Source organism: Pogona vitticeps, chromosome 13 (genome assembly GCF_051106095.1).
Source record: "Pogona vitticeps strain Pit_001003342236 chromosome 13, PviZW2.1, whole genome shotgun sequence".
Taxonomy (NCBI): domain Eukaryota; kingdom Metazoa; phylum Chordata; class Lepidosauria; order Squamata; family Agamidae; genus Pogona; species Pogona vitticeps.
The window spans coordinates 24921-46867 of NC_135795.1; the positions used below are offsets into that span (position 1 = coordinate 24921).

General features: G+C 48.0%; 2 protein-coding genes across 2 annotated transcripts; both read right to left on the reverse strand.

Annotated features, from left to right (window-relative positions):
• Positions 1-1647: 1647 nt before the first annotated feature.
• Positions 1648-8361, reverse strand: GNPTG (N-acetylglucosamine-1-phosphate transferase subunit gamma). The gene is made up of 11 exons (XM_078381372.1): positions 7775-8361; positions 7343-7643; positions 7143-7194; positions 6951-7018; positions 6332-6367; positions 6153-6236; positions 5710-5803; positions 5117-5231; positions 4079-4161; positions 2864-2989; positions 1648-2559 (listed from the first exon to the last, which is right to left on the reverse strand). The coding sequence occupies exons 1-11, from the start codon at positions 7941-7943 to the stop codon at positions 2446-2448; spliced, it is 1242 nt and encodes a 413-aa protein (XP_078237498.1). The 5' UTR covers positions 7944-8361; the 3' UTR covers positions 1648-2445.
• Positions 8362-15040: 6679 nt separating this feature from the next.
• On the reverse strand, positions 15041-20671 carry UBE2I (ubiquitin conjugating enzyme E2 I). Its single transcript, XM_072982392.2, has 7 exons — positions 20466-20671; positions 19940-20019; positions 19161-19244; positions 18572-18644; positions 17650-17759; positions 16724-16803; positions 15041-15682 (listed from the first exon to the last, which is right to left on the reverse strand). Exons 2-7 carry the CDS (start codon positions 20003-20005, stop codon positions 15619-15621), a joined length of 477 nt encoding a protein of 158 aa, XP_072838493.1. The 5' UTR covers positions 20006-20019; positions 20466-20671; the 3' UTR covers positions 15041-15618.
• Between the last annotated feature and the right edge of the window lie 1276 nt (positions 20672-21947).

Consider the following 21947-nt stretch of genomic DNA (forward strand, 5'->3'; position numbering starts at 1 on the left):
CAGTTATTGTTATTGTTCTTATTATTATTATTGCTTTTTGCCCTACTGTCCACGCTGTAACAGGTGGCAATTTATTTCTTAATTTCTTTATTCTATTTATACCCCGCCTATCTGGTCATTTCGACCACTCTAGGCGGCTGTTTAATTGGTACACTGTTTAATTGGAAAGGTACCAGATGTCTGCGCCTGGATCTTCTTTACTGTTGTCCACGTCCCGTAGCTGTGGGTCTTTATGATGGCAATTTTATTTATTTTATTTATTTATTTATTTATTTATTTACAATATTTTTTAGCCGCACCATTTTTTAGCCGCAACAAACAATAATTGTATTTTAATCGTATTTTAATTGTATTTTAATCATTTTATATTTTATTGTATTGAATTTTAATTGTTGTAAGCCGCCCAGAGACCTTTGGGTAGAGTGGGCGGCATATAAATAAATAAATAAATAAATAAATAAATAAATAAATAAATAAATAAATAAATGAATGAATGAATGAATGAATGAATGAATGAATAAATAAATGAATAAATAAATAAATAAATAAATAAATAAATAATTAATAAATAAATAAATAAATAAATAAATAAATAAATAAATAAATAAATAAATAAATAAAATAAAATAAAATAAAATAAAATAAGAGAAGAAACTCATGGTCCCAAAGCCGTTTCCTGAAGTCTAAAAAGTAACACACGCGCTCACACAAAAGAGAATGCAGGTGGTGGGGGAATGAGAAGTTTCAGGTTTTTTAGCAACCGCTTTTCACATTCAACAGGAAAACCACCCATGCGAGATATAAAACTACACTGTAATGAAAGTACTTTAAAGAACACACTTTATTATAATTTTAAGAAACAGGATTTTGGAGAACTTTTTTGTGCTCCAGAAACTGTAGGCAGTAGGGGAGGCCACTGTGGCCATGAAGAATGTGAGGAGGGATTGGATCAAGGGGGAAACTCAGGAGTCCTCCGAGCACGAGGGGAGAATAACCCTTCTCAAGAACCCAGAGTTCTCGACACCTCCTCTTCCTCCTAATTCTCCTATGTTATCCTTGAGGAGCCACTGGTACTGTGATTGTTGCCTTTTCTGTGTTCTATTGGAGAAGAAAAGCAAAGAAAATATGCAGGGCTTCTCTGGTTCTCCCTCCACTCTCCAGTTTGCAATTTTTGCAGTTATACTGGCTGCATTCTGTAATGATGTAATGCACTGCTGTTCTGACCCAGGCTAATTTCCTTCACAGTGAGCTATCTTGCTTACCCTCAGAAAGGAAAAGAAGCAGACCAGAAATGAAGGCAACAAAGGAGCAGATATTGAGCTGAAATAGTATCTCACATACTGTAACTGCAAGACAGTGCAAGTTCATGCCGCAAACTGGGAACCAGAGGCTGCACAAATCAAGAGGATTCCTGTGAAGAGGTAACCCTGTTACGAAGTGGACTAGTTCACAAAACTCACAGCAAAATAGAGCAGTTTGTCTTTAAAATACCACAACTTTTTTTATTTTCTATTTTTTCATTTCTGTTTTATTCAGAAAATTGTTCTAGGAGTGGTGTGGTGTGGGGTCATTGCGGGTCCAGTTGTTGTCTTTACACTTTTTCTTTTATAGTTAACAGTATGATAATTCACACACACCCCTCCAATGTTGCTGTTCTTTAATTTTACGTTTTTATTTTTTACAAAATTAAAACTAAAATACAAATTCAATAGTAACTATACACAACGCACATTGGACTTCACCCACTGTGCCACCACTTTTACCCTTGGGACGAGGAGACCAGTAATATCTATTTATGTCCCTTTTTACCCCTTCTTCTCCAAAATGACATGGATTCTTTTGCTAGCCTATAGTCTTTCCCCTTCGAAAAGACATACTCCCAAGTATAAATTCCATATGTGCTTCAAATCACTAGATTTTACCATTCCTTTTCTTATTTTCATTTCACATGTTTACTTATTTGCTAAACTCAACATATCTTTCAATATTAATTTGTTTGTTGCTTTTCCAATTCTTTACAAATATTAGTCTTGCTACTGTAACCGTTATAACAATTAAATCTTTCTGATATTTTTTTAGATGGTCATTCTTAATTATATTTATTAGGGCAATAATTGGTGATATCTGAATATCATATCCAATATTTTTTCTAATTTCTTTAAAAACCAGTGCCAATTCTTTCTTTCTTAAAAGAATAACTACAGTAATCCCTTTCTGACAAATATGGTAGAGTGTTGGAATAATGATAGATACATAATGAGTCCACCTATTTGGGAGTGCAAGTATAGAGTTTATTTTCTGATACTTCGTTCTTAAACAAAACAAAGTCTTGCAACCCTGGTCCTTTCCATTCACGCTGGGGGGGGGGGGGTGGACTTGCACTGCCTGCAGGCACCTATTTCTTCCCAAACAGATGTTCTAAGAAAGATTGCCACTTCAGTGTCATCAGGAGGGGGACAGAACTTTGCTTGACACACCAATGAGGGTTTCGTATGCAATTCCATGCTCAGTCAACAGAGCTGTGAGCTTGTGTAGATCTTGAGAAAGTCTCTGGTACTCCTAGAAAAAGGGAGGAGAGTTTAATCATGGACTGATTTGCCACAAAGACAGGTTTAAAAAAATAACAACAGGTTAGGGTTAGGAGGTCACAACTCTTCCCCACTCCTACCCCTTTCAGCTCCTACTCAATTACACTGAAGCCAAGAGATAATTAACTCGCCAAACTTTTGAGGCCCATCCCTGTTCTGGATTCATGTGTTTGTTCAGAAATCCTGAGCTGACATAGCAAAGGGAGCAGGACACAGGCCAAAGGCAGAAAGCCCAAGCGGACCAGCGAAACACCAAAATGACTCCCCTTGGGTACCTCACTGCACTTTTCCACAGACTCGAATTCCAGATGCCGAGATTCTGTTTTCATCCCTTTAATTTCTTTTGTTGATTTTAAGAACCTGGCTTCTTCAAATATCTCTCTCAGCTGTTTCCTGTACCCCTGGAGAACAAAACATGTCATCAAATTATTGTCTTGCACGCAAAGTACTACTGATGGTTCACCTTTTGTTTCCAGAAGAACCTCACATAACAAGTGCCAGCCAGGTTCACACGAGCCAGAGGTTGCCAGGGCAAATGCAGAAGCACACCAGCTGTGATGCTCCACATTTTTAAACAGGACATTAGTGCTTAATTGCACCATAATATACAATAAACCCTGCGTCAAAAAATGCAGATCTTTAAAAAAAAAGTCACGTATTGGCAGCCCTCCAGAAATATATTTGTCTGGTGTCAAAGGATAACTGTGCAAGGATCTTTAGGGCAAGCACTCTCTTATAAGCAGTGCCTGAGCTGATAACGAACCCCCTCCTCTGCACCACATACAAGTCACCTTCGCGTAAGGCAGGAAGGGGGAAAGGGCGGCCCTCCCCCTGCAGGTGGCGGGACGGCAGATTCCCCCCATCCACGAGGATCAGCTGGGGAGAGGTGCACCTGAGGAAACCTAGCCTCTGGGGGAGCCACAGGTTCCTTATCTCAGTCAGAATCCCAGCTATTGGAACAAGAGGAAAAAGGAGCCCCCCCACCCCCAACGTCCAGGATAGCCTCCTTCACTGAAGGAGGAAAGAGACTGTCCAGGATCCAGTTTAGGGTTTCCAGATTATCTGAAACCGAGCAAATTCCAGTGGGAAACAGAAGCAGACGTGTTTGGCCAGGCATGCAGCTGGCTGCCTTGTCCACTGGTTGCCTTTGGGTGACTGCAGTTTGTGGGATTTTGCATGGTGTGGAATAAAAACCAAAAAGGACTCTGTCCACCATTTCTAAGTGAAAAAACGCTCCCTTCTTGCTTATAAAATGCTCACTGGTTTTATTCTGAGCTTGTACCTGCTACTGGTCAGAACTGAGACAGGCTTTTTCTCTGACCCACATGGAGGCTCAGATGTTACTGTTGGTGGTGGTGGGAAGGCATCCACTGGGGCCTCCCTGGCATCTGCCTGGGCAGAAGGCCTCCTGGGTGGGACTCCTCTGTGCCCATCGGCAAACTCCTTGAAGGCAACAAAGGCCAACCGTGGGACACGTTAAAGGAACACACCTGGCTTGTGATGAGGTTGTCATAGAGCAACTGCTCCAATCCATCCCATTTTCTCTGGAGGGCTTGATGCAGAGCTGGATACACTGAAAAGAGAAAGCATCTCCTTTGGTCCCAAGGCTTCTCTTGGGCTGTCCCACTGCTCTCCTCTTCCTGTGTCTAGCTTCATTTTACAAACAGGCAGCCTCCCCCAAGGCCTGCTGTCCCTGTACCCGTCTGGACTGCGTCTCTACTGGCAGGCATATCCCAGGCATATCCACCGCTGCAGTTAGTAGGAGGGGAGGGCTGGAGAAGCATTCTATGTTCAAGCAAATGTCCCTTGAGCACCACCCTTAGACCAGCAAAACTGATGGCACAACGCAAGACATTTTAGCTGGCAGCAGGAGATGGCCCTAGGTGGAAAGGTCCCCACTTGGTCACCCACACAAGCTAGAGATACTATGATGACAGGTGGGACAAAAGCCCCCCCCTGCTCCCAGTACCTGAAGTCTCACAAGATCCTAGAATCATCCTCTCTTGACACATTGCCCCTGTTCTGATGACCAGCTAGGTAGAGGCGTCCATCAGTCACACGTCTTCAGCCTTTCTTTTCCAGTTGCCACTAAGTTTTCTGGGATATGGTATTTTGTATTCCCTTATCTGTATTTTTTCCTCCTATGATTTTCTTCCTATGTAACTATCAGGTTCCTCCCCCACCCTGCTCCTACTACCTTTATGTTTCTTTGGCTCTGACACACACACACATGCACTCTCTCTCTCTCTCTCTCTCTCTCTCTCTCTCTCTCTCTCTCTCTCTCTCTCTCTCTCTCTCTCTCTCTAAGTTGCAAACTCAGTCCCAAAGCCCAGGCCTCTCAGGTTGGGAGCAGATTCTCCTACTGAACTGCAGCCTTGGGGACAGATACCCTGCCTGTGTTGCTTAATGAAACAGGTGGATGGGATACAACTGGCATGTGGGATGTGTACCAGGTATCCCATCAAAGGTACAAAACAAGTGGCATCTTTTAAGAGTCTTCTGATTTTCTCCCCAAACAGGCATCTTACCAAGGAGAGAATGTGGGTGGCAGACCAGCGGTGTTTCAAATGTGAGAGAGTAAACACAGGTGCTTGGTTCTGACACGTGAGCCAATCGGTGGTTCTTTCCACATACCAGAAGTACCTGAAAAGCAGGGAATGGAGTGCTAGTGAAACAAGGCTGACCCACGGCTACTGCTGGGTTGTTGTGAAGCTCCGTTTCACCACGTGAATCACTTGCTCAAGTAGCCAAGGAGCACCAAGGGTTATCACGGCAATGAGATACATGGGAGGAAGGATTTTTCATGCCATCTAGGCTGGAACTTTTGTCTCACACGGTCCATCTCTCCACTACAAGGCAGCACTACCCAGATTAGCTTCTGTGGAGTTGCTTTACCTGGGGAGGGGGGGGCCTGTGACTTTCAGAGAAAATAGCTTCTCTGGACTGATCTCCCGAAACTCAACAGTAAGAACCTTATAACTAAACTAACTATCTCAACAGTGAAAATACCAGAAAAGCTCACCATTTTTGTAGAGTGTTATGATAAGGCTTAAGAACATTTTAAAAGACAGTAGACTGCCACTCTAAGACACCGTTTTGCTTCCTAAGCATGTGATTTTACCTTTGTTTGTCTGTTTTTGGTTTCGCACGAGTCCCCATCTCTCATCCACATAGCAACAAATGTATTGTTTTCTATTTCCCATTCATGCCAGATTCTATAAAGAAAAAAAAAATTAGAATAGATTAAGCATACCAAACAAAGAAACATAAAGGAGTTCATCTGCTGTAAATATCTTTTATGTAAGTTAACATTTACAAAAATTGCGATGGCACCGCATAGATTAATCCAAAAGGTCCAGCTTATCTATATCCAGTTCCAGGTCTGCTTTGATTACCCTGATGATAGGAGAGGGCTCAGGGGAGTATGTTTCTGAACCTCATAGCAAGCTTTAGTTCTGTCTGGATCTGAAAGTGTCTCTAACAATTCCCTCAGCCAAATGTTTAAAATCTAAAACTTACTCTGTTAAACACAGAAACTACATAGAAATAAAACTGTCTTTTTACCCAAGGATTCCACTGTAGGCATTCCAGCGGAAAGTCTGCTCATGCTGGGTGACATTATGGAATGGGCAAAATTCATATTTGTACCTAAATATTAAAAAAAGAAAAGATAGTTGTGTTCAATTCAGTTATTAGAAAATTCAAATATTATAATAGATTAGTCTATTAAAAAGACTACTTACATGGACTCCACATAACTGAAGCATTTGCCTGCCAACCTAAAAAGATGCAGGGGGCCTAGAAAGTAAGCAACGACAACCCGAAAACAAACAAAAAACAAAGAAAAACAAACAACACCTCAGCACGAGTCAGCGAATAATGAAGTTTGTTGCATTTTGGCCTCCCCCTGAATTTTAGAAACTTCTTTATAAACGTCTATCGGGCAAAATCCAAAGAAGCAGCGCTAAACCGAAAAGGACAAAAACGCGGCGCACCTTCCAGACCAATGGTTGCCTTTTAATGGCAGCTGCTCTAGGCAACCGGCTGTGGGTGAGGGCTTGCCCAGCGGCACCCCAGAAGGAAGGAAGGAAGGAAGGCCCGCCGGCTGGCCGGGCGGGGCGGCCGGTTGGCGGGGTGGCCGCTGTCCCAGGTGCTGCTCCTTCTCCTCCTCCTCCTCCTCCTCCTCCTCCTCCTCCCGCGGCTCCCCCTCGGAGCGCTGCTGGCCCCGGGTCGGAGGCCCGCCGGGGAGGAGACTCGGGCTCTGCCCTGCCCTTCCCTCCAGGCAAGGGGAGCGGCCCCCTCCCGCCCCCCCCTCCGTGCCGCCCGCCTCCGCCCGCCCCTCTCTTCCCCGTCGGGACTCACCGGTGAGCGGAGAAGGGGCCGCTTTCGGCTGCAGGCGGTTGGACGGAGGCAGGAAAGGGTTGTTCAGCCTGACCGGAGAGAAGAGAGAGAGAGACCGAGGAAGAACGGGGTGGGGGCGGCGGAGGGTGCCCCGAACCGCCGCCCCAGCGCCCCCTCCGACCGGGGACCCCCCCCCGCCCGCCGCCGCCTCACCCGAAGCTGTTGGGCTCCTCCACGACCTTCATCTTCCCGCCGGCCGCCGGTCCTGCAAGAGAGGAGGAAAGAGCCCCGCCGGGCGGCGGTGAGAGCGCGGCTCCGACCGGGGACCGGGACCGGGAGGGGAGGGAAGGGGACGCCGGCTCCCCAAGGGACGGCCCGCCCCGCCCCGCCCCGGCCAAGCCCGGACCCCTGACCTCCGAGCAGCAGCAGCAGCAGCAGCAGCGTCGGCGGCAGCCTCGCCCTTCTTCGGGTCGCCCGCTGCCCCCTCCCCGACCCAGGCCAGGAGGCCATATTGCTCGCGCCCGAGACCCGGAAGTAGCCGCCACCAGGTTTCCTTCCGGGGCGTCCCTCCCTTTTCCCCCCCTCCCTCCTGAGGAGAGGCGAGAGTCGAGGCGGGCGCCATGGGGCCGCGGCGTCGGGGGCAGCGGGGGCCTCGAGGACGAGGGGCGAAGCCAGCCCGGCCCCCCCTGGAGACCTTCGCGGAGGCGCTGGCCGGTGAGAGGGAGGGAGGGAGGCGCCGGAGGGCTTCTTCCTCGCCGGTGAGGCCGGAGGCGAGGAAGCGCCGCCTGACCCTCCTCTCACACACACACCCCCGTCCCTCCCTCCCTTCCCTTCTTTCCTGTCAGGGGCCCTCCAGGGAAAGGAAGGCCAAAGCGGCGCCGGGGGACCCGAAGCGGAGGAGGAGGAGGAGGAGAACCCCGTGAGGTCCTCCTCGTCGCCGTCGTCGTCGTCCCGGGCCCCGGGGGGAGCCCCCCAAGGGCGAGGCGGCGGCCTGGGCTGCTGCCCGCTGGCCATGTGGGAGCTGGGCCAGTGCGACCGGCGGCGCTGCACGGGGCGGCGGCTGGCGCGGCGGGGCCTGGTGCGGGCGCTCCGCCTGGGGCAGCGCTTCGGGGGCCTGGTGCTCAGCCCCGCCGCCGCCCGCTGCGTCTCCCCCGCCGACAGGTGAGCCCCCCGCCCGGCAGGCACCCCCCCCGGGAGACGGGGAAGACGGGGGGGGAGGCGCTGCCGCCGCCGAGGGGGGGCGCGCTTCCCTCCGGGCGGACGGGAGGGGGGGCCTGGCGGGGCAAGGGGAGCGGCGGCATCCAGGGGCCAAAGAGAGGGAAAGACCCCGGCCGGAGTCGCTGCTGGGAAGCCGGTGGAGGACGAGCGGGCTGCTTGCCTGTCTTCCTCCTCAGGAGGCTCCCGTGGCTTAGAAGAGGAGCGGATGTTTGTTTGGTTGGTTTAGAATATTCCTGCCCGGCCTTTCTCTTTGAGGAGGGCCTGGGACGGCTCGCCTCCTTCAGAGGCCATCGTGGGTCAAGCCAAAGGAAGGCTGCAGAGGCTCAGACCCAGGAAGGCGGTTTGTCTGCTCTTGGTGCAGCCGCAGCTCTCCTCCTCCCCCCCCCCCCCGCCGCTGCCCCCTTCCTTGCCTACAGCCAGGTCTTTATCAAGGCCCCTTTGGGGTGTGGGGGGGGGGAGAGAGAGAGGACCCAGCAGGACCCTGACTTGAAGCTGAGGTTGCTCTCCTTTCAGGCCGGTGGTGGCCCAGCATGGGATTGCAGTGATTGACTGCTCTTGGGCGAAGCTGCAGGAGACCCCATTTAGCAAGATGAAGGGAAACCATCTCCGGCTCTTGCCCTACTTGGTGGCGGCAAATCCAGTGAACTATGGGCGGCCGTGGAAACTGTCCTGTGTGGAAGCTTTTGCTGCAACTCTCTGCATTGTGGGTGAGGAGGAGGACAAAATAGCTGTTCAGTGGCTTTCTTTCGTTAGTTCTTTCATTTTTTTTCCTATGCATCCATGCCACAGGTTTCCTTAATTATTAGGGCAGGTTGGAGAAAGATTAGGGTGTGTCCAGGCTTGTGAGAGCCTTTTGTCTGCAGATGTCCATTGCCATTGCCTGTCCCTCCCTCCTTTGAGCACTGCCCCAGTGACGCGCACAGCATGGGTCCCTGTTCATAGAACAAGTTGTGTGTTTTAGGGATTCACACCAAGTTCATAATAAAAGTTATTTTTTTGTTGTTGTATTTTCAGTAGTGTACATACTTCAGTCTCACTTAAGAAATTATCACCCTGTGCATTTTCTCTTTGTTTCTATGTGTGGCTGCAACAGCCCAACTTCTGAGAGACATAGGCCTGGACCTTGGTTAGTAAATCTCCTTTTTAAAAAATGTTAACTGGTTACTTTTATTGTATTGTAGGTTTTTCTGATCTTGCCACAGTTCTCCTGCAAAAATTTAAATGGGGAAAACAATTTCTTGATCTGAATAGCGATCTATTGGAGAAATATGCAGCTTGTGTCTGTGAAGAGGATGTGTTGAGAGTGGAAAGAGAATTTCTGGCTCATACCCAAGAGGAAGAAAAAGATAATATAGGTGAGAGGCCACCCATGTTTGTTTTTACATTGAAACATTGTGCATAAGGCAGGCCAAATCACTTACCTTTTTTGTTGCTGTATTTTTGGAGATCAAAGGATGCAAGGTGAGCAGGTAGTTTGTTCTGTAATTGCCCTGGAGGGTCTCAAAAGGAGAAATAGAATTTGACTTTCCCAGAGCACATTTCTGCTTATTCTTCCCAAGGTGAACCACATCAGGACATTTCTTTCTTTCTTTTCTTTTCTTTTTTTTTTGGACTTATATACCGCCCCATAGCGCTACAAGCACTCTCCGGGCGGTTTACAGTTTAATTATACAGGCTACACATTGCCCCCCCAGCAAGCTGGGTACTCATTTTACCGACCTCGGAAGGATAGAAGGCTGAGTCAACCTTGAGCTGGCTACCTGGGATTTGAACCCCAGGTCGTGAGCACAGTTTTAGCTGCAGTACAGCATTTTAACCACTGCGCCACGAGGCTCTTCTTGGAAGAGTTGCACTGCCTTCTGCCTTCTATTAAACCAGGGGTCTCCAAACTTTTCACTGAGGGCCACATCATATATTTTCCATATTTTCAAGGGCCAAAGGAACACACATGCGCATATGCCCACCTGCACACACTCACCCCCGCAGTGATGCACTCACTCCTGCACGCCTGCTGGGCTGAATAAAAAGGCAAGGCAGGCCATATGTGGCTTGCGGGCTATAGTTTGGAGACCTTTGCCTTAAACGGAACTGTAGCCTGGACTGAGTATTGTCCATTTACTGTTGTCATTGAGGTTTATTTTTTTTAATATTTTTTTAATATAAGGGATGACAGAAAGGAAAAGGGAATTGGAATTGATGAGGAAGAGGGGAGACAATAACATTTTTCCATCCATTCTGTACCTATTGCCATATCAAGATTTTAAGTTATTCTACTTATTCTTTTCTGCCTTCTAGATTAAGTTCTCATTTCAATATATGCTATTCATAAGTTGCCTGTTGATTCAGTCCACTTGTTAAATAGATCCCATCTTTCTGTTGCCTTTTGCAAGGGATAGTCCTTCATGACTTCTGTTAAAATGTCCATTTCGGCTATTTCCCGTATCTTTTCAATAAGATCTTGTTTCGGTACCGTTGGTCTTTTCCAATTTTTAGCATATAGAATTCTGGCTGCTGTAACTATGTATATAACTATATAATCCTTTGACATCTATATTTTCAGGTATCATACTCAATAAAAACAGTTTTGGGGTTAATGGCACCTCACAGAGCAATATTTGTTCCAACATAGCATGTACTCTTTTCCAATATTGTTTCGCTATTTCAATACGCCACAGCTCTTGATTTGTCCACCAAGTCTTTCTGTGAAGGTTTAGATCTCCCAGCAGCTTCATTTGAATGCTGAAAAGGGCACCAGAAACAGAGCGAAGCTCTGTGGCTGCTTGTGAGCCAGAGTTGATGGGGGTGCAACAAAAAAGGGCAATAATTAGGCCATGTGGTGGGGAACAGGTAAATGGGGAGGCAGAAGACAACAAGTGAATTATTAACACTGCCGGTGAACTTGTTGGTTACAGAAGAAGGAGATTGCGGTCTGCCAAAGATAATGCTAAAATTAATTTGCAAGTTAAAAAGATGCCGCAAGACTTCAGTTTCTTTGTTCTGATTTTGCTGATGCAAAGAGATACTGCTATTTTTTTTAGAAGTAATTGTATTTGTGTAATCCTTTATAAGCAAGCATTCAAATTCTCTTCTTGGCTTGGAGTCTTAACCTAGAAACACCAGAACATGATGTCTCTCCCTCTCTCTACATATTTCCAGTACAAGCTTAACCCCCCCCCCCAATTCTCTGGCTGTTTTCATTAGCCACTGTGTTGTCCAGTGTACTGGTCTACTCTATTTGTGTTCTGTCCCCATACCAGCAAGTAGTCTGCTTTTATTCTGGTTTAAGTGGGATCTGTTCCTTTTGTACCTATTTTTTTCCTTCCGTTAGCCTGAAATATTTCATGCCATTTATAAAGTTTAAAACAAACAAAAAAACAAACAAACAAGAACTTTGTTTGTGGATGGATGCCTGGCAAGCAGTAGATCCTTGGGGGTTGTAAATGGTTTCCACATTTCCTTGTTCCTGACCTTGTGGTGGTGGGGGGGGGCAGGGTTTCTCCCATGAGGTAAGAAAGAACAGGAGTGTAAGAAGGGCAGGCAGGGTGTATGAGACAAAGACGTCAAAACCTGCTCAGCCGAGTGGCCCTTCTCTTGGACGGGCACCAAGGACCCAAGGCCAGATGGTTATATGGTTGGGCCAATGTATTCTATCTGTATACAGATTGGGCCAATGTATTCTATCTAAGTGGTCAAATTTAAACAAATAAATGTTTTTCATTTGCTATTTATAAAGAAGACAAAGAGAATTTAGAAATTAACTATTCCTGCCTTTTCTTCTCAGACCCCTTTGATATTGACTCTGGAAGGGCATTTTTTAATCCCAACAGACCTGACAGAATAAAAACGTAAGTCCTTTGCATGTCTCTTTTACGTGTCTTCTGGGATTATTGTTGACTTTTATAACACTGGTCTCCCTTTGTAGTGTAACTGAAGAGGATGAAAGTTCAGGTGAAGAAACATCAGAAAATGACGATGAAAGCCACAGCAGCCACCAGAGTAGCAGCAGCAGCAGCGAGGACCTGAATGCAACACCTGGTGACCTGGCTGTGTGTGAGAGAGAAAACGAAGAAATGAGAAATGAGGGCTCTCACCCTTGAGTGTGCATACAAGCAGATCAGTGTTGCAGAATGAGTTCAGGGTCACTCTGCACACTTGGACTGTGTAGGAGAGACCCCAGTTAATGTTGTTAGTATCACTGTTCCTAGAAGGAGCTTGAGGAGGTGTCCTTTGGTTGATAGGCTGCTTCAGCTGGTTGGAGGAGGCCTTGCCTTTACTAGATTTGCTCAGGAGATCCATGTATGTAGCATCCCAGTCACAGGGCTTCTTTCCCACAGTAAATGTTTAAAGTGATTACTGCTACAAAAACAGTGCCTCTACAGGTTGAAAGAAAATTGACCAGAAGGCGAGACTGTCCCTCCAATATATTTTCTTTCAGCAGGGCTGATGGTAGCATCTTTGTAGTAACAACAGGTCAAGACAGTAACTGTAGAAAAGAAACAGCACAAGAGGAGGCCCTTGCAGGCGGAAACAACTCCCTGGCAGTCATACCCTTATTAGGTCTCTGTTCTGTTAAGTCCTCTTCTGCTCTGGAACAGACAGATACCACCATGGATAGATCTTCTGGGCAAGCCCTTTCATGGTTTTAACCCTGGACCACATTTCTGGGTGGGTGAGTTGTCTGAAAAAAGAGCAAAAAGCCAACTGTAACTACAAAAGGCTTTGGATAAACAGGGCTGCACATTCTATTATGCTGACCTTTTCTCAATAGAAAAAAAGTGAGGTCACTTGGTCCAGCACCTGCGAAACTAGGCTGTGAGTATATAGATGCCGGTGTTCTGTCAAGTGAATGGAGTGCAGCTAAGTCGTGTGCAGGCAGAAATACCAGGCTGTTCATCGTCTTCCCCTAACTCCCCCCCCCCCCGTTCTGTATTTGTGGGGCTTTGACCTTTTTGAAGCAAAAATAGGAGGAGGGGAGATTTATCAAAGTCAAAGGAAAGGCAGTTGAAATCCAGGGCAATCCTAGCTGTCTTGATACCACGGTGATAATCCGTCATAAGAGAGCCAGGTCCCTAAATGCCTTCAGTTCAATGGTGGTGGTGACTAGAAGATGGAGGAGCTGCACGCTGAGGCCCAGAGCCTTCCCCTCAGAATGCCATTTCTGTCCAGGACTAGACACTGGAGTCCTCCTCACACACACACACCCATCCCAAACCTCTTCCTCAGGACAACTTGGACAAGGAAGGCGGACCAAAGCCCTGGAAGGTCCCATTATGCTGGAATGGAGGCCTAATTGTGTTTGCTTCCTTGTAATGGAGAGCTTTAAAAACGTTGATGAAATATGTTCTTTCAAAATGATTTCATAACATTATAAACATTGACCATTTCTAAGCTGTATGCTAATTTAAAAATAGATTTTTTTAAAAATTCTCAAGAGTATTTTGTTGCTATATGTAAATATGTTGCCACCCACAAAATTAGTTATCTGGGTGTGCCAAAAGACAGTGATCGTAAGGTGTGAGTCAGATTGTACGACCAGTTATTGTAAGATACTTATCTTACAATAACTGGTCTTACAATCTGACTGACCAGGTCTTCATCTGCCAGAGGAAAGGCTGGGGGTGGTATGTGTGTGTGTGTGTACCAGAATCTCTGAAGGTCCCACATTACATGGATCTCAAGAGTATGATGGGAAACCTGTGCAGCTAGGAAAGTGCCAGTGTTGTGTGTTCAGACTGCCTAGTCCCTTCATAATTTTACAGCCTTTTTCTGAACCAGCTGTAGTTCCCAATCTGTTTTGAATGGGGCCCACAAACAGTACATTGCAGGAGTATAAACTGGGTAGTACCTCTGTCTACTGAGCTGAGATTTAGGCTGCCTAAAGGGTGCTTCAGGTCACTTCGTCTAGTCCCTCCGACCTGTGAGCCTCAACCTGCAGGGTCGTGGGGTAGGCAGTCCTGCACTTGTCCTTCTGATCACCATTGGCTCCACCGGCTGGTGTTGATGGCAACTGCCATGCCACATAATCCAGAGGGATCACTGCTTTCAGGAGTTTACAAGCCCCGTTAGAACATGTTGAAGACCAGACATACACCCTGATAAATTGCCAATCAGCTTGATATCTTCTTGGTATTGTGTGCTTTTCCTGGCTCCATTGCCAAGGCCAGGCCACCATTGTAGAGCAGCCTAACTTCGACCTTATTGAAACCATAAAGCTGTGTGGTTTCTTTGGTCTCGTGATACCTAAGAGCTAATTTGTGGCCCTGCTTTAAAAAAAATTAAAAGCTGGAACAACTCTTATCTCAAAGGAAGATATTTGTGACTTCTTGGAAGCACCCAGCTCCATCTTGGTGTATAAATGATGTTAATAAATGTTTACTTATTTATACTTTATAACTTGAATCTGTTGCAACAGTGCAGTGTATAATATTATTACCTGCTGTGAGGCTAGACAAAAGCCTTTTCAGCTGTTACCATATGGAATCCAAGAACCAGTTGAGGGTTTCTGCTGGATTCCATGCCAACAATCTTTCCTCCCCAGGTGTCTGTGAATCCCAACAACTTGCTCAGAGGGTGCGGAAATCCTCTGAAGCAGCTTCTGATAAAATGGTAACTTCAGAGAAGAGCATGCTGTATACTCATTCCTACCACGTTTGGAACAGGTTTGTATTGGTTAGACTGATCTCTAGACACTAAAAGGGGTTTCTATTGACACATGAGCTGAGACTACCCCCTTGCTTTGAAGTGTGTTCACTTTGAATAACTGGACTGACAACAGGTTTCACTCCTGCCACCTGGACTGGGCATGGCCTGTATTCCACTGAGAAAATTAATGCTTCCCAGAGGAGTCTCTTTAGAATTAGCATGTCTTTATGGAAGAAAATGAGACAAAAGGCTTTATAGAAACAGTTTATTTACTCTAAACAGCAACACAGACAGAACGCCATAAACACAAAGGAAGTGACGCAGAATCAAGATGCTGGCTGACTTTGGATCTGAGGCTTATAAGCAACAACAACCTAATTCCTTATGGGTGGAAAACAAAAGGGGGTGGAGGGCATGTGTGTGTTTTTTTTCTTACAGCCAAGTAGAGGCAAAATATACTTCTAAACAGTTCAAAGCATGCCTTCATCAGAGAGCAAAGAAACTAGAGATACTAGTGAATTTATAGAAGTATAAAAGTTTATAGTTTTACAGCAGTTGAAATACTGACATCAATATTAAAATAAAAGCAAGTTTTACATAACAATCAAAAATACAAAAGACTGAAGGAAGAGACCCTGTATGAAAAAATTGGGGGCAATTCAGCAAATTTAGAACTGTATACAAGTGGCGAATATGGAAAATGGCACACATACAACCCCCTCCCCTAAGTGACTATTAATTGTACATAGCGACATTAGATTTGCAAAAGTTTTGTAAACAAGTTCTTGCCAATTAATCCCTTCCTTTAAAGATGCTGGATGACAGGAGCTTATGACGGTGCAAATTTCTTGGCTTGTGCTCGAACCCTCTTTTCATATTCCACTCTGTTTTGGCTACAGAAAAAGAGAAAGAGGGCTTAACTTTCAAACATCAGTGTGCAAGGAATTCTTTGTTAGGTTCTCCTTAGTTGGGCAAGATGACGATGCAAGACCATGGTGCAAGAATCTATTTTGTGACTAGTAAAAAGAGCCTCTTTCCATTCTGCGCTATGACCCAATAAAGGAAACTTGGAAGTGTGGAGAGTTTGGCAAAGCAGTTCGTCTGGACTGCACCTCCTACAATCTCATTTGGGGAGTCATGGTGCAAAAAATGAACATTCCCAACCTCCAAATGGGCCAATGTTGAGAGACATAACCTGTGCACTCAGAGAGCCAGGCACAAGGTGGTGTAAGTGGTGACCGGGAAAGATGGAAGCTCCGGATTACCACTCCCACCTCCTCTTTTGGCAAAAGGAATGGAACTGCCCTGCTTTACAGAGCTGTCCAAAGATTAACTGGCAGCATATGTGAAGCATCAAGAACTTAAGGCTAAACTGAGATGTGTGTTTGTTTTTTAAAATGCAAACCATCTTAAAGTGCTCACACCACATGAGCCTGATGAATCGCTCAGTTGACTTAAAGAAAAAGCTGTAGCCTGGTGTACCTTCAGTATCACCATGAAAAGAAAGCTGCTGCTGAGAGCATCCCTGAAAGGATGCCAACTGGCACCTGCTGGAGCACTTCCACCAAAGGAGAACAATTTGTTTCCAGACCAAACTGCTTGATACATCCTGATGTTCTGACAAAATCTTTTCTGTAGCTCAACTGTCTTGGTGCCAGCCCTTCAAATACATTTTGCTTGCAATCCTTGTTTTCAGAATGGTCTTCGACAAAACGGGTAGTACAGGGTGAATCCTATTGGTGTTCCTATAAAACCTCCACAATTTACACAACGAATTGTAGGTAACTGATGGGGTGGCACATCTCAGTTGTGAAGCTGGGCGTGTGACCAGCCACATGGCTAGTTAGCTATGGCACATTATGCCATCCATCCATGAACACTAATGGGACACCTGCTAATTGCCACACACAACTCTGGTATAATGGGCAACTCACCAGTAGATTGTGTAAGCCTCTGCTTGAGCTGGGTCTTGAATATTTGGTTCGTTTAGGAGTTCTTGAATTCCTAACAAGATCTGTGAGCAGAGGAAATAAGAAAAAGGTTGCTGTGAACTGTATATTCTACTTTGCCTGAGTTGTAGTTTGACCATGGATTGTTTACTGTACTAGCAGACTAGATTAAAATAAAAAATATATAATCTGTTAAGTGTCCATTAAAAATGTAAGACAAGATAAAGTCTGTGCAGTCTCTCAAAACTGAAACTGTGCCCCTCACTCAAAAACACCTTGTTAAGATCTGATTTTCTAAGGAAGTTCCTGGGCACAGGTTATGTGGTGGAGTGATGCTGTTCTGTGCACCCCAATGACCTTACCTCTGGAGAGCTCTGCATAGGTGCAGCCCAATTTTGTTCAGCTTTATTCTGAGGTTAAGTTCTATGGGTAGCCACCCTGTTTGCTAGAGTCCTCAAGGCGGGCAGTGTGTGGAGCACCACAGCTTAAGTCCATGACCCTTTCCTAAAGTAGCTACAAAGAAGAAGTATGGACACTACGTCCCCCTCACCCTCCCAGCCGCCCATCTTGGTGCTTCAGACATTTGGGGTGATATTCTGGGCAACAGAAGTTTCTATTAAATTGTAGCCTGAGAAGTATGTAAGAAACAGCTGTTCATTCCATGGAAGCAGGTCAATCTGGATGAAGGAAGTCTCCACCTTAGGCTAGTCAGGAATACACAACCTTGGGCCAACCAGACCTGGTACAAGGCCTTTTCCATGTTTTTATGATTGCATGCCCAGTCAAAGGCCAAATTCTGCTTGATTTAAATGCAGCCACCCTATGTACTCTATAGAGAAATTACTGCAGCCAAATCTCACCCACTGGGTAACAGGCTGGGGGTGGGGGCAGAGCACAACAGAAATGCATACCTGTTTAATTGTGATGGCAGGCCTCCAATCCTTATCCTCTTCTAGGATAGACAGACACACTGTGCCTGAGGGGTACACATTGGGATGGAATAATGGTGGCTCAAATTTGCCTGCACAAGAGAATGTTTTAATTACTGAAGGAACTGGGGAGTTATAAAAAGAAGTCAGAATATGGTCGGCCCTCACATAAAGTTTGCATAACTTTTCCCAGCCAGCTGCAGCTAGAGGTGCCAGGATGCCTTTTGGTAGCACAACTGGACATGTGACCTAGGCAAGCCCTGTCACACGATGAATCAGCTACAGCAAGTTCTGCAAAGCTTAAGTAAACACCAATAGGATTCTGGACTACATATTTTTAAATGAAATGGGGATTTAAGAAAGAATAGTGTGTTTTTTAAAAAAATATTATTCTACAGTATATTTTCAAAAAGCCACAAACAGAACTACTCATTTGTGGGCATTTAACCAAGTACTGCTATGTTGTAGAATATAGGAAGCACAAAGCCTTTCTATGCCCAAAGGGCACACATAAACCAGCAATACTGATATAGCAAAAACAACCCAGCAACTAAAGGACTGAAACGGCTACCCTCAAGGGCCACTGAAAAGCCTTCTGCAGTCTCTTGACCAGAAGATGCAGCTGTCAATAGTCTGCCGAGATTTGTAAGAAGACAGAGACCCATGGTCCACAACAGGCTTCCCTTGTGCTTGGAGATCCCAAGAACTGATGCAGATGGAAACAGGGGAAGAGGAGGAGGCCCTTCAGAGATCTCTCTGCTAGGCATTTGCACGGAGACACTGTTAAGAATTTTTGCCCGGTTGCAGACTGAATTTCACAATACATATGTGAAATAGTGTTGTTTCTAACAAGAATGTCCTTTTGCAGCATTTCTCAAGAAATGTTTTCTCTCACTGGACTTACATTTTGGGGGTGAGGAGGGATAATCATCCTTGAAAAGCATCCGTAACTTAAATAAGCCTCCTTCCCATGGTGTCTGTAGGTAAAAACACAGAAGGTAGATGTTTGCCAAGAGACCCTTCTCTTTAAGAGCTGAGTTGTCATGGCCAGCATACTCTCCAGAGAGAAGCAAGGTAGCCACACAAGACGACCCTCCAAAAATGGCTGCTGCAACAGCAGGAAAGAAAGAAGTCCAAACCTTTATGAAAATACAAAAAGACTAGAATAATCACAGCCTTATGCTTCACGGCTACTTTTTCCTCTTAAAGGCATGTAACTTTTACTTCCCTGAAGCTCAATGTTATTCTACAATTGTGAATAATCCTACTGCAAAACGTCATATTAAGAGCAGGAAAAATTAGGAGATAAATGCAGGACGTCTTCTAAAAGATCCACATTGGTAGAGTCTTCACTGGGTTTCTGGACCAATGGTTTTACAAGATACTGTCTGCATATGTTTAAGAAAACCCATTCAAAGTTTTCAAGCATTTACCACATATAGACAGAAACAGGCATTAAACAGGTTATGCTGAGAAAAGCAGGCATCTCTTACCCCTTTCTTCCCTGGAATAGCACATTCCCAATTCATGAGATTCATTGTACCATCAGGATTTTTTGTTGGTACTGCCACAAAACCCTAGAACAATTGAAAGATCAGCTGAACAAGATGCCAAACAGCACATCAACACAGAGGAAAAGGGAACCCTTGCTGGCAAGTGATGAGCACAGAAGAATTTTTTTCTACCCTTACAACGCTGGCAGCTGAGCGCTTAGGAGCACCCTCGCCCAGAACTGACTATACTGGAGATCCCCTTCTACACTGCCAGCTGCATCACCCGCGGGGAGACCCTCCATGCCCTGCCTTTCTCCCAAGTGCGGGTTTAGCATCTGGTGGCCCTAGAGAGAGGGGGGGGGGTCCCAGCCCTTCTGGGGTGGCACCAGGGCCAGGACTTGGAAGCCAAGCCGGAGGGGGGGGTTTCCAGTGGCTCCCCCCCCCCGCCGGGTTTGGAAACCCTTCTGGGAAGGAGAGCGGGGCCCTCCTCTCGCCCTGCAAGGGGAGCCTCCGGCGGGGTTGAAACCGGCCCCGGACTCACTCACTCACCCGGTCCGGCTCTGCCGCTCCGCCCGCCCGGGGCGCTTCCCTTCCTCCTTCCTCCTCCTCCTCACTTGCCAGGCGCCGACGAGGCCGAGCTGCCTTCCTGCCCCGAGGCGGGAGGGGGGGCGCGCTCTCCGTCCTCCTGACCGACCCCCGCCCGACCGACCGCTCCTTCCCCTCCCCCTCCCTCGTCCCCGCCCCGGCCCCCCAAAAGAGACGGCCCCGCAGGCACTCACGAACGGGTGGTCCTTCCTCCAGGCCTTCCTCTCCTGCGCCAGGCGGCTCAGCGCGATCCCAGACATCGTCCCGAGTCCTTCTGCAGGGAAAGCCCGACAGCCGGCGGCCGAGTGAGCGGGGAACCTCCCGGGCCCGCCGGGCGGGTGGACCGAGCGGCCCCGCGCCAACCCCCCCCCTCGCCCCCAGGGAGGGAGGGAGAGACGGGCGCCCCCCTCCCCCTCCCCCCCCTCCCGCTCCAACTCCTGAACGGGCGCCCCGGGGCCCAGCCAGGGTGGGTGCCCCGCGCCAGCGCCAGGTCCGACGACGTGAGGCCCCGCTCGCGGGGGAGGAACGGCCGGGCCGGGCCTGACCTTGACAGGCGAGCCGAGCGGCTCCGCGCGGGGGGGGGCGGCGGCGGCCCTCCGGCGCTCCTCGGCCTGCGCGACGGAAGGCGGACCTCCCTTCCCTTCCCCTCCCCCGCCCGCCATTGCCCTCCCCCCTCCCCCTCCCCGGGGCGCGCCCCTCCCCCCCCCGCGAAGGCCTCACCGCTTGTTGTTGGTAGCAGTGGCGGCGGCGGCGGCGGCGGCAGCACCCGCGCGTGTCCCGGATTCAGGCGACGGCGGAGGCGAATGACCCGGATGTTCCCCACTCACCTCCCCCCCTTTTGTCTCCAGCCTGGACTTTCCCTCGCAGGAAGCGGAGCTCGTCGGCACAGGCTGTCCCTCGCCGCGACCCGTCCGCCTCACAGCGCCTGCGCAGTACGTGCTTGCGCCGAGGACCCAGAGCGGCCGTTCTAGCCGCGGGACCGAGCTCCGTGGCCCCGCCCCTGTCCCCAACAGGCCCCGCCCAGAGTTCCCGCCTTTCCAGCGGGATTGGGACGGTGCGAGATGCGGAGGGAGGGACTGGTTGCCATGGAGACCTACTAGGAGCCGGAAGGCGCACATCATTGGCTCCCGAAAAGGAAGCCCCACCCCCGCCAAGCCCCGCGTCGCTCCGACCGGCGGGAGCGGACAGGCTGCCCTCCCTTCCCCTCCCCCGGCGTCTCCGGGGAACCGGACGGGCCCGCTTGGGGCGGGGCGAGGCGGGGAGTTCCGCCGCTCCTGCCGGGCAGCTCTCTGGAACCAGGGACCCCGACGCTTGACAGAGGCACCCCCTTCCCGCCCCCCCCGCCCCAAAAAAGGAATCCAGGCCCTCGTTCACCCACCGAGCAGCCTCTCTGCAAGGAGACACATCGAGCTCCCCCCAGAAACCATCTGCACGAGAAGGGGGTGAGCAGCTCCTTTGAAGGTGGAGGAACTGTTGGCCTGTCCATTCCCGTTGCAGGAGCCTGCCGGTTGTTGCCCAAGTCCCTGTGTGGTCGCCGCAGGATGATGACCTTGGGAGGGGCCGGCTCAGTCCTGCTCCTCTTTACCCAGCAGCTCCCTTCCAAGGGCAGGAGGAGTGGAGGGAGCTCTGGAAGGAGAGCGTGGGTAAAGGCAACACTTTTGTGGGTTATAATAGGAAGGAAGGGCTGCCAATTCCTTCCTGTAAGTAGCCTCCTCAGCGAGACATCTTCCCCTTCTCCAAAGATGGATAGGTCCCTTTGGGTCATCCTACAGGCAGGAAAGCCCTCCAGGAATTCAGTGCTGCAGGCATGTGCAAGTCTTATGATGTTCGCCATGGAAGGGCACCGTCTTGAACAGAGCAGTGGGTCTCTATGGTAAAGGAGGATTAAGTGGTGTAACCGCTAACAGGCAAGGTGGAGAATGCAACCTCCGTGCCCAAAAGAAAAAAAGAAGCACCTTCCATGCCTGGAAGACCTGTGGGTTACCCTGCCCAAAGGGTTCGTTTTCTTCATTTCCCATATACAGTATATAGGGACTCTGGTATTTTAAGTGGGTGGTCTGTTTAGTGTGCATGTGGCGGAAGCATAGCTGATAAGTCTCCAGACCCCTCTTGACATGAAAATTTGCTTTAGGAAAACAAACTATCAGAATAATTACATCTCATTGCAAAAAACCTGAGAAAAATAAGTAAAAATCATCCAAA